At 45.0% G+C, this 12,750-nt stretch overlaps 1 protein-coding gene across 1 annotated transcript in view; it reads right to left on the bottom strand.

Moving 5' to 3' along the window:
* Positions 1-12,750, bottom strand: part of CRB2 (crumbs cell polarity complex component 2) — a 54,988-nt gene that overhangs the window by 16,468 nt on the left and 25,770 nt on the right. Inside the window, 7 exon segments of the mRNA XM_070758857.1 lie at positions 8,595-8,708; positions 9,472-9,654; positions 10,568-10,707; positions 11,510-11,525; positions 11,528-11,606; positions 11,608-11,684; positions 11,687-11,704. Coding sequence (XP_070614958.1) covers positions 8,595-8,708; positions 9,472-9,654; positions 10,568-10,707; positions 11,510-11,525; positions 11,528-11,606; positions 11,608-11,684; positions 11,687-11,704 — 627 coding nt within the window.

Genomic DNA, 12,750 nt, shown 5'->3' with positions numbered 1-12,750 from the left:
AGTCAGCTGGGAAGCGGCGCGGCTGTTTTAAAAGGTTGCAGCCGGCCTGGGGGGCTTCCCAGCACCCCCCCGAACCCCCAACCTGGGTCTTCCCGGCCGCCCACGCAAAGGGGAAACCCCGGCTCCTCGCTGATGCCCGCCGCTCACCCGCCCGCCAGCAAGAGGGGGAAGACCCAGGGAAGGTTCCTTCGGCTGCCCAGCAGCTGATCTGCTCGGTAGCGCAGCAGCAGCGAGGAGCCGAATCGGGGTTTCCCCTTTGCGTGGGCGGCGGGGAACGCAAACTCCACCATCTACGCATGCGTGGCCATAGAAAAAAGGGCGCGTATGCGCAGATGGTGTTTTTACTTCCGCAACCCTACATCGTGAAAAATCGATTATCGCGAGGGGTCTTGGAACGGAACCCTCGCGATAATAGAGGGATCACTGTATTATTATTATTCCTAGACACTTTTGTTTGTAGCAGAATCGCCAGCTTTGGAGTTTTCAAACGCTTTCGGGGAGAGCGCAGAGGTTGCCCTGCATTTTCTTTCAACATCTTTCGGTGCAAATTGGGTGCTCTGGGGTGGAGCTCCATTTTTGCTACCCCGCTGTTCCCCCCCCCCAGTCCAGACAGCAGCCCATCCCTGAGTCTCCTGCTTGCACAGTTGGTGGGAGAATTCTGGGACTTGAAGTCCACAAGTCTTAAAGTGACCAAGTTTGAAGATCCCCTGCATTAAGCCAACACACACGTCCGTCTGTCTGCTGGGAATGTCTGCTGTCTACGGAGAGGGGCGGCATACAAATTTAATAAATAAATAAAATTTAAATAAATAAAATTCCTTCCCTTCATCAGACAGACAGAAGATTTTGATCGATCAGCACTGCACCCCATGGTTCCCACCCCACTGTTGCTCCCTTTGGGGTGGAGTGGAGCATAGTTCCCTCTAAGCTGAGCAGTGAGCAATCGCTCACTTAAAAATCATCATCAACTCAGAGTTTTCCAAACCTGCCCAGAAGCCGAGAGGGAAAGAGTGAGAGGGAAGGAGAGAGAGAGGAAGAGAGAGAAACAGATATAAAAAAGAGAGGAAGGAAAAGAGAAAGAAAAAGAATGGGAGTAAGGAAGAGAGAAAGAAAATCAAAATCTAGTTTGAAACTAGCTCAACTATTTAAGTGGCATTTTGATATTGATAGAGTTGCCCTATTATGAGCTCACTGTTATAGACACACAGTACAGTATTTTATTTTGAAATTCTCTGAGGCAAAACTGGGTGGGTTTTTTATTTGTTTGTTTGTTTGTTTGTTTGTTTGTTTGTTTGTTTATTTGTTTATTTATTATTTCTGTGCCGCCTAGTCCCAAAGGGACTGCCGCTCAGACACTATACTTTTCCGCCCACCCCCCAAAAAAATTAGAGGGAACACTGGAGTGGAGTAAAGATGTAAGGACGGAGATAAGAAAAAGGAAAGGAAAACAAACATAGCTAAATTGTTTATGCTTTTCTATCCTGGGCATCTCTGGTTCTCCTGCATTCTTTCTTGCCACCTCATTTTGCATTTCTTTATCTCACAGTCCTTTGCTTAGTCTCTCAGCCAAATTCCCTCTTTTATATATATATTTATTTTAGGAACCAATCCTTATTCATTCTCTTTCTATGACCTTCCCCAAACTCAACGTAACCAGTATGTGTATTGTTCCTGGTCAATTGTTTTTCTATTCAATCCGCCTTCATCAAGATGGATGGTGGCATTCATTCTTGACATGATCTTCTTCTTGCATTTAAGAATCTGAATTCCCCCATGCCTGACGGCAGGGGTGGGTTTTAAGGAGTTTACAAAAGGCAAGGAGGGTGGGGGCAATCCTAATCTCCGGGGGGAGCTGATTCCAGAGGGTCGGGGCCGCCACAGCGAAGGCTCTTCCCTTGGGTCGATGGGACCCGGAGAAGGCCAACTCTGTGAGACCTAACCGGTCGCTGGGATTCGTGCGGCAGAAGGTGGTCCCAGAGATATTCTGGTCCGATGCCATGAAGGGCTTTATAGGTCATAACCAACACTTTGAATTGTGACCGGAAATTGATCGGCAACCAATGCAGACTGCGGAGTGTTGGTGTGACGTGGGCATATTTAGGGAAGGCCCATGATTGCTCTTGCAGCTGCATTCTGCACGATCTGAAGTTTCCGAACACTTTTCAAAGGTAGCCCCATAAACAGAAGAAGCTCCAAGCTCACTTGAGTGTGAAGCCCAAACGGCTCCACCGTTCCAAGGCTTAGCAGCGACACCCGCTACAGAAAACCTCCCCAAAAACAAGAAGCATTGCCCACCGATCCATAGAGGAATCCACAGACCCACCACCCCAAAGGAAGAGACGGGTTTATCATTACCTGCCAGCAGATGAGAAAACCCACCCAGGAAGATGCCAGCCAGCAAAAGGTTCATGGCCATTCCCCCTGCCGGCACGGGCGATTTTGCTCCCGAGAGGAAAACGCCGAAAGGGCTGAGCCACAGCTGGGTTGGACCGGAACACGGTTTGTTTCAACTCCTGGGTGCCAGGCACACACACGCAATGGGCCTCTTCGGAGACGAAGCCCAGTGCAAAACAAGGGCTGTTCTTGGCCCTGTGGCGGCGGGCTGCTCCCTCGGTCTAATCCATCTCAGGCTTTAAATCTTCCAGCTGGCTTCTGTCCCAGATGGATGTCTGCCTACCGCCCTCCCCTGCAAAGGGAGTGGGAGATGGGCCTATGCAGGAGAGCCTGCTGGTCTTGGGTGCCCTCCCTTCCCGTCTTACAGCTGGGAATGGGAGGGGAGCCTGCAGGCCCATTTCGGCCGGCAGAGGAACAAGCTGAAGCCAGGGCTGGCTAGGAAGACTCTCCTTAAGGGTCCCCAAACTGGGCAACTTTAAGACTTGTGGACTTCAACTCCCAGAATTCTGGGAATTGAAGTCCACAAGTCTTAAGGTTGTCAACAGTGTTCCCTCTAATTTTTTGGGGGGGTGGGCGGAAAAGTATAGTGTCTGAGCAGCAGTCCCTTCGGGACTGGGCGGCACAGAAATAATAAATGAATGAATGAATGAATGAATGAATGAATGAACGAACGAACGAACGAACGAACGAACGAACAAACAAACAAACAAACAAACAAAAAACCCACCCTGTTTTGCCTCAGAGAATTTCAAAATAAAATACTGTACTGTGTGTCTATAACAGTGAGCTCATAATAGGGCAACTCTATCAATATCCAAATGCCACTTAAATAGTTGAGCTAGTTTCAAACTAGATTTTGATTTTCTTTCTCTCTTCCTTACTCCCATTCTTTTTCTTTCTCTTTTCCTTCCTCTCTTTTTTCTATCTGTTTCTCTCTCTTCCTCTCTTCCTCTCTCTCTCCTTCCCTCTCACTCTTTCCCTCTCGGCTTCTGGGCAGGTTTGGAAAACTCTGAGTTGATGATGATTTTTAAGTGAGCGATTGCTCACTGCTCAGCTTAGAGGGAACTATGGTCGTCAAGTTTGGAGACCTCTGTCTTAGCAGGACCAACTAAATCAATATCTGACCTCATACCATCATACTGGACCTTTCCCATTCAATGTTGAGACTGAGGAAAATGTGCAAAGAAAAGCAACTAAAGGCCCGGGGACTAAAATATATATGAAGAATGGTTGCAGGATTTGGGTTGGCGGTAGGGAAAGCAAGTAGGATGCTTGGCTGCAAAGCTAGAGGTATAACAAGCAGGAAGAGGGAGATTATGATCCCGTTTATATAGAGTGCTGGTGAGACCACGTTTGGAATACTGTGTTCAGTTCTGGAGACCTCACCTACAAAAAGATATTGACAAAATGGCACGGGTCCAAAGACGGGCTACAAGAATGGTGGAAGGTCTTAAGCCTAAAACGTATCAGGAAAGACTTCATGAACTCAATCTGTATAGTCTGGAGGACAGAAGGAAAAGGGGGGAACATGATCGAAACATTTAAATATGTTAAAGGGTTAAATAAGATTCAGGAGGGAAGTGTTTTTAATAGGAAAGTGAACACAAGAACAAGGGGACACAATCTGAAGTTAATTGGGGGAAAGATCAAAGGCAGCATGAGAAAATATTATTTTACTGAAAGAGTAGTAGATCCTTGGAACAAACTTCCAGCAGACGTGGTTGGTAAATCCACAGTAACTGAATTTAAGCATGCCTGGGATTAACACATATCCATTGTAAGATAAAATACAAGAAATAGTATAAGGGCAGACTAGATGGACCATGAGGTCTTTTTCTGCCGTCAACCTTCTATGTTTCTATGTTTGACCCGTCTAGAGAAAATGAGGACTAGGGGGAGACGTGATAGCAGGATTCCAGTATTTGAAGGGTTGGCCTAAAGAGCAGTGGGGTCAAATTATTCTCCAAAGCATCTGAAGGCAGGACAAGTAGCAACGGATGGAAACTTACCAAGGAAAGAATCAACCTGGAATTAAGGAGAAATTTCCTAACAGTGAGGAGAGTTAACCAGTGGAACAGCTTGCCACCAGACGTTGTGGGTGATGCATCACCGGAGGTTTTGAAGAAGAGACTTGACCTGTTTGAAATGGTATAGGGCTGTGATGGTGAACCAGTTTGCAGTTGTGCCACAGTTGGCACGCAGAGCCATATCGGAGGGCACATGAGACTTCATGTTTTCAGCTCCAGTGCACATGTGCGCGCTAGCCAGCTGATTTTCGGCCTTGGGAAAGGCCATTTTGTCTTCTGGACACTTTTAGGAAGCTTCCCTGAAGTCTGGGAGGCAAAAAACCTGCCCAACGGACCAACTGGAAGTTCAGAAAAATGCACTTCCGATTTGCCGTTGTGCTGTTTTTTGCCCTCTGGGGGGTTCCTGAAGCCCCAGAGTGCAAAACCAGCACAATGGGCAAACCAGAAGTGTGTTTTTCAAATTTCCAGTTTGCCTGTTGTTGTGGTTAGCTCTGGCCCAGCTCCTGCCCCAAGGACTGTGGATGTGGGGGAGACATCCACATGCTGCAGGCCTGTTTTGCCCCCGGTGGAATCTGCTGATGAAGGCTCCTCTGACCAAGAAGACATGAGTGACAGGGAGGAGGAGAGCATGACAGACAGCTCAGAAGGAGATCAATTATCTAGCTCCTCCTTGGATTCAGAACAAGAGTTAATGATACAGCCACGCATGCGGAGAGCGATGCATAGGCAACAACAACTGAGAGATTATTATCAAAGAAAATGAGGCCACCTGTGGTTGGGTGGGGCTGTGGTCATTAGTGAGGCTGCTATAAATAGCAGCCTGTGGGTTTGGCCATTGTGGAGGATTATCTGATCGTTGTGTTTCGTGACTGCTTTGCTGACTTCGACCTTGGTGTATTGCTTTTCCCCCGCTTTGAAACTAAACCAGAGCAAAGTGTGTTTCACTTTGTGAAAGAAGAAGGGCTGTGAATTGCCTCACAGCTGCAAGCTAAGTATCACAGAACTGATAAGGGACTTGTACAAATTACCAGTTTGTTTGGAGACGAGTGCTCTTTGCTATACCAAAAGAGGGCTTAATTTAAATGAATTTTCATTATAAAGAACATTGGTTTGAATTTTCAAACGTTTGTGTGTCTGAAATTTGTACCTGTGAATTTCCAGTTTGCCTGTTGTGTGTTTTTAAGCTTCCCTGAACTTTCTGGAGTACAAAAATCAATACAACAGCAAAAGTGCATTTCCCCAAACTTCCGGTTTGCCCATTTGGGCATTTTTTTTCACCTGCAGGCTTCACAAAAGCCTGTGCGCATGTGTGTTTGTGTGCATGTCTATATTCGCATAGCTTTCCTCCCCAGGAGCAAATGTCTTTTAATTTGTTGCCTGCAATCCCCATCAGTGGTGGGGTTCCAGGAAAATAGAATCTCTCACTACTTCTATTTCTTAACTTTCTATTTAAGAAAGCTCTCTGCCAGGTTTTCTTAAACTTTCAGATTTCTCATCTTTCCCACAAGATGGCAGCCTCATAATATTTTAGAAACCGTCTTCCCAAGAGTCAGTGTTTCAGAGCTATCTGGTCCTTAGAAACAAGAGGTTAAATTAGGGATAAATTTTGAAAATATGATAAATGCCATCTACACAAACCAAAAAGCAAGGTGACACAACTGTGTTAGCAAAAACTTCAGAAGAGAAGGATTTAGGGGTAGTGATTTCTGACAGTCTCAAAATGGGTGAGCAGTGTGGTCGGGCGGTAGGAAAGGCAAGTAGGATGCTTGGCTGCATAGCTAGAGGTATAACAAGCAGGAAGAGGGAGATTGTGATCCCCTTATATAGAGCGCTGGTGAGACCACATTTGGAATACTGTGTTCAGTTCTGGAGACCTCACCTACAAAAAGATATTGACAAAATTGAACGGGTCCAAAGACGGGTTACAAGAATGGTGGAAGGTCTTAAGTATAAAACGTATCAGGAAAGACTGAATGAACTCAATCTGTATAGTCTGGAAGACAGAAGGAAAAGGGGGGACATGATCGAAACATTTAAATATGTTAAAGGGTTAAATAGGGTTCAGGAGGGAAGTGTTTTTAACAGGAAAGTGAACACAAGAACAAGGGGACACAATCTGAAGTTAGTTGGGGGAAAGATCAAAGGCAACATGAGAAAATATTATTTTACTGAAAGAGTAGTAGATCCTTGGAACAAACTTCCAGCAGACGTGGTTGGGAAATCCACAGTAACTGAATTTAAACATGCCTGGGATAAACATATATCCATTGTAAGATAAAATACAGGAAATAGTAAAAGGGCAGACTAGATGGACCATGAGGTCTTTTTCTGCCGTCAGTCTTCTATGTTTCTATGTTTCTATAACAGAGCAATTGGAAATTGGAAAGGGGGCAAGACAGGGTTGCCCACTCTCTCTCCATTAATATTCATTCTATCAATTTAATTGCTACTAAATAGGATTCGGAGTAATGAACAAATATTAAAAACAAAAATCAAAACACAAGAATATAAAGTTCAAGCTTTTGCAGATGGTCTCGTCTTCTTCTTAGAGGACCCAACAGAATCAGTCACTTACTTATAAAAGGAATTAGAGGAATATGGCAAAATTGCCGGATTTAAAATTAATAAAACTAAAACTAAAATATTAACCAAAAATTGTAAATACGATCAAAAACAAACCGACGGGGTTACAGATAGAACCAAAAATAAAAAACTTGGGGTTATGGCTCACAACAGATATTCATCTTTAAAAGAGTTAAATTACACTCAATTGCTAAATAAAACTAAAGAAGATTTAAAAAGAGTGAGATTGAGAGGTGGGATTATATAAACTACATTGCACTGGCATCCTTCAGTCTCGAAAGACCATGGTAAATGACAAAGAAGATTCAGAATTTCCTGAGGTTTGTAACTTATTTTACAAATGGATAGAGAAAAAGAAATCAGAGGGGAAGCAGGGTACATAAAGTAGATACGCCCCAGCTCAGGAAGCTCAAACTGCCCAAGGAGCTGCTGATACAGTTCTACAGAGGAATCATTGAGTCTGTCATCTGCACCTCTATAACTGTCTGGTTTGGTTCTGCAACCCAACAGGACCGACACAGACTTCAGAGGAGAATCAGAACTGCAGAAGAAACAATTGCTGCCAACCTGCCTTCCATTGAGGACCTGGATACTGCACGAGTCAAAAAGAGTGCGGGGAAAATATTTACTGACCCCTCGCATCCTGGACACAAACTGTTTTAACCCCTACCCTCAAAACGTCGCTACAGAGCACTGCACACCAAAACAACTAGACACAAGAACAGGTTTTCCCCGAATGCCATCACTCTAAATCTGCACTTCTATTCTACTAGTTTTTCTCATCATTCCTATCACCCATTTCCTCCCACGTTGACTGTATGACTGTAACTTGTTGCTTATATCCTAAGATTTTTATTAATATTGCTTCTTCATTGCTTATTTGATCGCTATGACAATCATTAAGTGTTGTACCACATGATTCTTGACAAATGTATATTTTATTTTATGTACGCTGAGAGCATATGCACCAAGACAAATTCCTTGTGTGTCCAATCACACTTAGCCAATAAAAAGTCTATTCTATTCTACTAAACAAATAATTCCCTCAACACTGTCAGATTTTTTACTAAATCTGCACTTCTATTTCTATTAGTTTTTCTCATCCTTCCTATCATCCTTTTCCTCCCACTTAGGACTGTATGACTGTAACTTGCTGCTTGTATCCTAAGATTTTTATTAATATTGATTGTTTTTTCATTGCTTATTTGACCCCTATGACAATCATTGTTGTACCACGTGATTCTTGACAAATGTATCTTTTTCTTTTATGTACACAGAGAGCATCTGCACCAAAAACACATTCCTTGTGTGTCCAATCACACTTGGCCAATAAAGAATTATTATTTTCGTTGTTTTATTTATTTGTCTGTTTCAAAATATATTTGAAAACCAATAAAAAATTTTCAAGAAGAAAGAAAGAAGTTAGGTAAGTAAATTAGGTAAGTGGAAAAAAAGCAGAGATAAACCTTTTGGTCACATAAAAAACCCATAAGAATTTTCCTCCCACCAGCCACAAGACTTCTCTCTCTCCCATCTTCAGTTTCTCTCCCATTCTTCCTTCTTCCTTCTCTCATCCTTCCTTCCATTTACCTGAATATCCGGGCTGGCAGTCACAACGATAGCTGTTCACCAAGTCCACGCAGCTCCCTTCATTCTGACACGGCTGAGATTCACATTCATTAGTGTCCACGGAACAGGTCTCTCCTTCAAGAGGATTGCAAAGCAGAGCACGTTCTCATTGATTTTTAAGGATCAATCGATCGCTAACTCGAGCAGGCTTGAATTTATGAACTCAACAGTCACCCTCCTCTGAAAAGCCCAGCTCTGTTCTTCAGCAGCATTTAAAGGCACATTTAACCATCCAAAACGATCCCATGGACAAGAATGAAAATTTCATTGCCCAGCTAGGTAATGTCATCTGTGTTAGCACTGAAGATTTTACAGTGGTATCTCTACATACAAACTTAATTCGTTCCCTGACCAGGTTCTTAAGCAGAAAAGTTTGTAAGAAGTAGCAATTTTTCCTATAGGAATCAATGTAAAAGCAAATAATGTGTGCGATTGGGGAAACCACAGGGAGGGTGGAGGCCTTTTTTCTTCCCAGGAGATTCCTAGAGAGGCCCCACGGAGGCTTCTCCATGCCTTTTCCGGCCCTGTTTCCTCCCAGGAGATTCCTAGAAAGGCCCCACGGAGGCTTCTCCCTGCCTTTGCTGGCCCTGAGGCTTCTCCCTGCCTTTTTTGGCCCTGTTTCCTCCCAGGAGATTCCTAGAGAGGCCCCACGGAGGCTTCTCCCTGCCTTTGCTGGCCCTGAGGCTTCTCCCTGCCTTTTTTGGCCCTGTTTCCTCCCAGGAGATTCCTAGAGAGGCCCCACGGAGGCTTCTCCCCGCCTTTTCCGGCCCTGTTTCCTGTTTTTCACCCGGCCCTGTAGACCCCACAAAGGATCCCCAAACAAGTGAAAAGGACTCACCTTCAAAACCAAGATGACAACTACAGATGAAACCAGCGGCTGCTTCATAGCTAAACTGCTCGGGGAAATCCGCACGTCTCCCGTAGTAGCTCCGATTGGACAATTGGAAGCACTCTCCCTCGTTGAGGCAGGGGTGTGTTGCACACTCATTGATATCTTCTTCGCAGTGTGTTCCCACGTACCCTAAGGTCAGAGATCAAAGAGAGAATGTGCGAAAAGTCGGAAATTTTGAGTGAAGGCAAGATCTCATCTCAATTCAACCAGGTTCTTGTTTATATTCAAGGTCTGAGTAGGTTTGATGCCAGGACAATCCAAAAGATGATGGTGATGATGATGATGTTAATAACAACAAAAACAAAGGGGAGGGAGGGAGAGAGAGTGGGAGAGAGGGAGAGGGAGAGAGAGAAAGAAAAAGAGGGGGGAGAAAGAGAAAGAGTGGAGGAGGAAGAGAGAGAGGGAGAGAGAGAAAGAGTGGGAGAGAGGGAGAGAGAGAGAAAGAAAGAAAAAAAGGGGGAGAAAGAGAAAAAGAGGAGGAGGAAGGGAGAGAGGGAGGGAAAGAAAGAGTGGGAGAGAGGGAGAGAGAGAAAGAAAAAGGGGGAAGAGAAAGAGAAAGAGAGAAGGAGGAAGAGGGAGAGAGGGAGAGAAAGAGTGGGAGAGAGGGAGAAAGAAAAAGGGGAGAGAAAGGGAAAGAGAGAAGGAGGAAGAGAGGGAGGGAGAGAAAGAGAGTGGGAGAGAGAGAAAGAAAAGGGGGGAGAGAAAGAGAAAGAAGGAGGAAGAGAGAGAGATGGGGAGAGGGAGAGAGAAAGAAAAATAGAAAGAAAAAGAGGGAGGGAGAGAAGGAGGGAGAGAGAGAGAGGAGGGAGAGAAAGAGAGTGGGAGAGAGGGAGAGAAAGAAAAAGAAAGAAAGAGGGAGGGAGGGAGAGAAAGAGAAGGAGGGAGAGAGAGAGAAAGTGAGAGAGGGAGGGACTGAAAGAGTGGGGGAGAGGGAGAGAGAGAAAGAAAAAGGGAGGGAGAGAAATAGAGAAGGAAGGAGAGAGTGAGAGACAAAGAGAAAGCAATAAATATGATGATGATATGAGAGAAAGATTTGGGTTACCTGGCCAGCAAGAACACCTGTAAAATCCAGCTCCTTCAAAGCAAGAGGCTCCATTTTGGCAAGGTTGGGAAGCACACTCCAAGATGTCCAACTCACAATGTTGTCCTTCAAAGCCCGTGTTGCTACAGTCGCACTGGTAGCTACAGAGGGAAAAGAAAATGCAAAGGTACAGTATATGTGGTACATTGCTCAACAGTAGTAACTGTTAGAGGGATCTTGGCATCTTAGTGGACAACCATTTAAATAGGAAACAGCCATGTGCAGCAGCTGCCAAAAAGGCCACACAGTTCTAGGCTGCATCAACAGAGAGAGAGAATCAAAATCAAGCGAAAGGTTAATACCACTTTACAAGGCCTTAGTAAGGCCACACGTGGAATGCTGCAGTCAGTTTTGGTCACCACGATGCAAAAAAAGATGTTGAGACTCTAAAAGGCTGGGGCCACCACAGAGAAGGCTCTTCCCCTGGGCCCTGCCAGACAACATTGTTTAGCCGACGGAACCCAGAGAAGGCCAACTCTGTGGGACCTAATCGGTCGCTGGGATTCGTGCGGCAGAAGACGGTCCTGAAGGTATTCTGGTCCGATGCCATGTAGGGCTTTATAGGTCATAACCAACACTTTGAATTGTGACTGGAAATTGATCGGCAGCCAGTGCAGGCCATGGAGTGTTGATGAGACATGGGCATATCTAGGAAAGCCTATGATTGCTCTCGCAGCCTCATTCTGCACGATCTGAAGTTTCCGAACACTTGCTGTTTTGAGCTTGAAATCCAGGCGTTGAGAAATCTTGAGCTTGAATCGTTCGCAATGGGGTGCTTTATGATAACCTGTTTTGGGGCGGTTTGAATAATTACCTGTAGATGTCTTGCCCTACAGGTGGTGGTGAAGGGAGCGGGGCACCAGAGGAAGCCATTGAGATTGTCCCCAAGGCTGAGGTTCTCACCTGTTGACCAGGTCCCACAGATAGCTCCGTTAAGACAAGGCTGGCTTTTGGCATTCATCAATATCACTTCGCATTCTGGATTCCCTGGTAGCCCGGAGGCACGAACAGGTGAAGTAGCCAATGTGGTCAGAGCAGGTGCCACCATGCAACAGGGACCCCGAGTCACACTCATCATCTCCACATTGCAGTTCACACCTTTGTTACAAAAAGAGAGGGATGGTTCATTTATACATACCGTATATATCCTAGAACAGAATTCTTTATTGGCCAAGTGTCATTGGACCCACAAGGAATTGTCTTGGTGCAGATGCTCTCAGCGTACATAAAAGAAAAAGATACATTTGTCAAGAATCATGAGATACAACACTTAATGATTGTCCATAGGGGCCAAATAAGTATATGAGGAAACAATATTAATAAAAAAATAAGGATACAAGCAATGAGTTACAGTCATACAGTCATAGGTGGGAGGAAAAGGATATAGTGAATGATGAGAAAAACTAGTAGAAAGATAGGGCAGACTTAATAAATAGTTAGACAGTGTTGAGGAATTATTTGTTTAGCAGAGTGATGGCGTTCGGGAAAAAAACTGTTATTGTGGCTAGTTGTCTTGGTGTGCAGTGCTCTGTCTAGATGTTTTGAGGGTAGGAGTTGAAACAGTTTATGTACAGATGCGAGGGGTCAGTAAATATTTTCATGGCCCTCTTTTTGACTCATTCAGTATACAGCCGTCTACTCTATTGTACTCTATTGTATTCTATTCTATTCTATTCTATTCTACACTTTTTAAAAGCTGCATGATGGGTCCTGAGGTTCACCTCCATGGGAAACCCCACTCGGCTTCCATGTTTTTGCGATGCTGCAGTGAATCCCAGCAGCACAAAAACGGGCGCTTCGCTGGCAATGGAAGTTTGGAGGTGGGGTTTCCCAGCAAGGGAGCCTCGGCGAAATCGCAGCATCACAAAAACACGGAAGTCCCGGAGGCGAGGTTTTGAGGACTTCGTGTTTTTTGCGATGCTGCAATTTTGCTGAGGCTCTCCTCACGGGAAACCCCATCTCTGGACTTCCATTGCCAGCCAACCACCCGTTTCTGCGCTGCTGGGATTCCCCTGCTGGGATTTCTCCTTGCAGCATCACAAAAACACAGAAGTCCAGAGGTGGGGTTTCCCATAGGGAGGGCCGCAGTGGGAATCCCAGCAGCACAAAAACGGGGCTTCGGCTGGCAAAAGGGGCGAGTTTTG

Source organism: Erythrolamprus reginae, chromosome 8 (assembly GCF_031021105.1).
Source record: "Erythrolamprus reginae isolate rEryReg1 chromosome 8, rEryReg1.hap1, whole genome shotgun sequence".
Taxonomy (NCBI): Eukaryota; Metazoa; Chordata; class Lepidosauria; order Squamata; family Dipsadidae; genus Erythrolamprus; species Erythrolamprus reginae.
The sequence above is the reverse complement of the archived record's forward strand: the minus strand, read 5'-3'. Positions and strand labels throughout refer to the sequence as shown.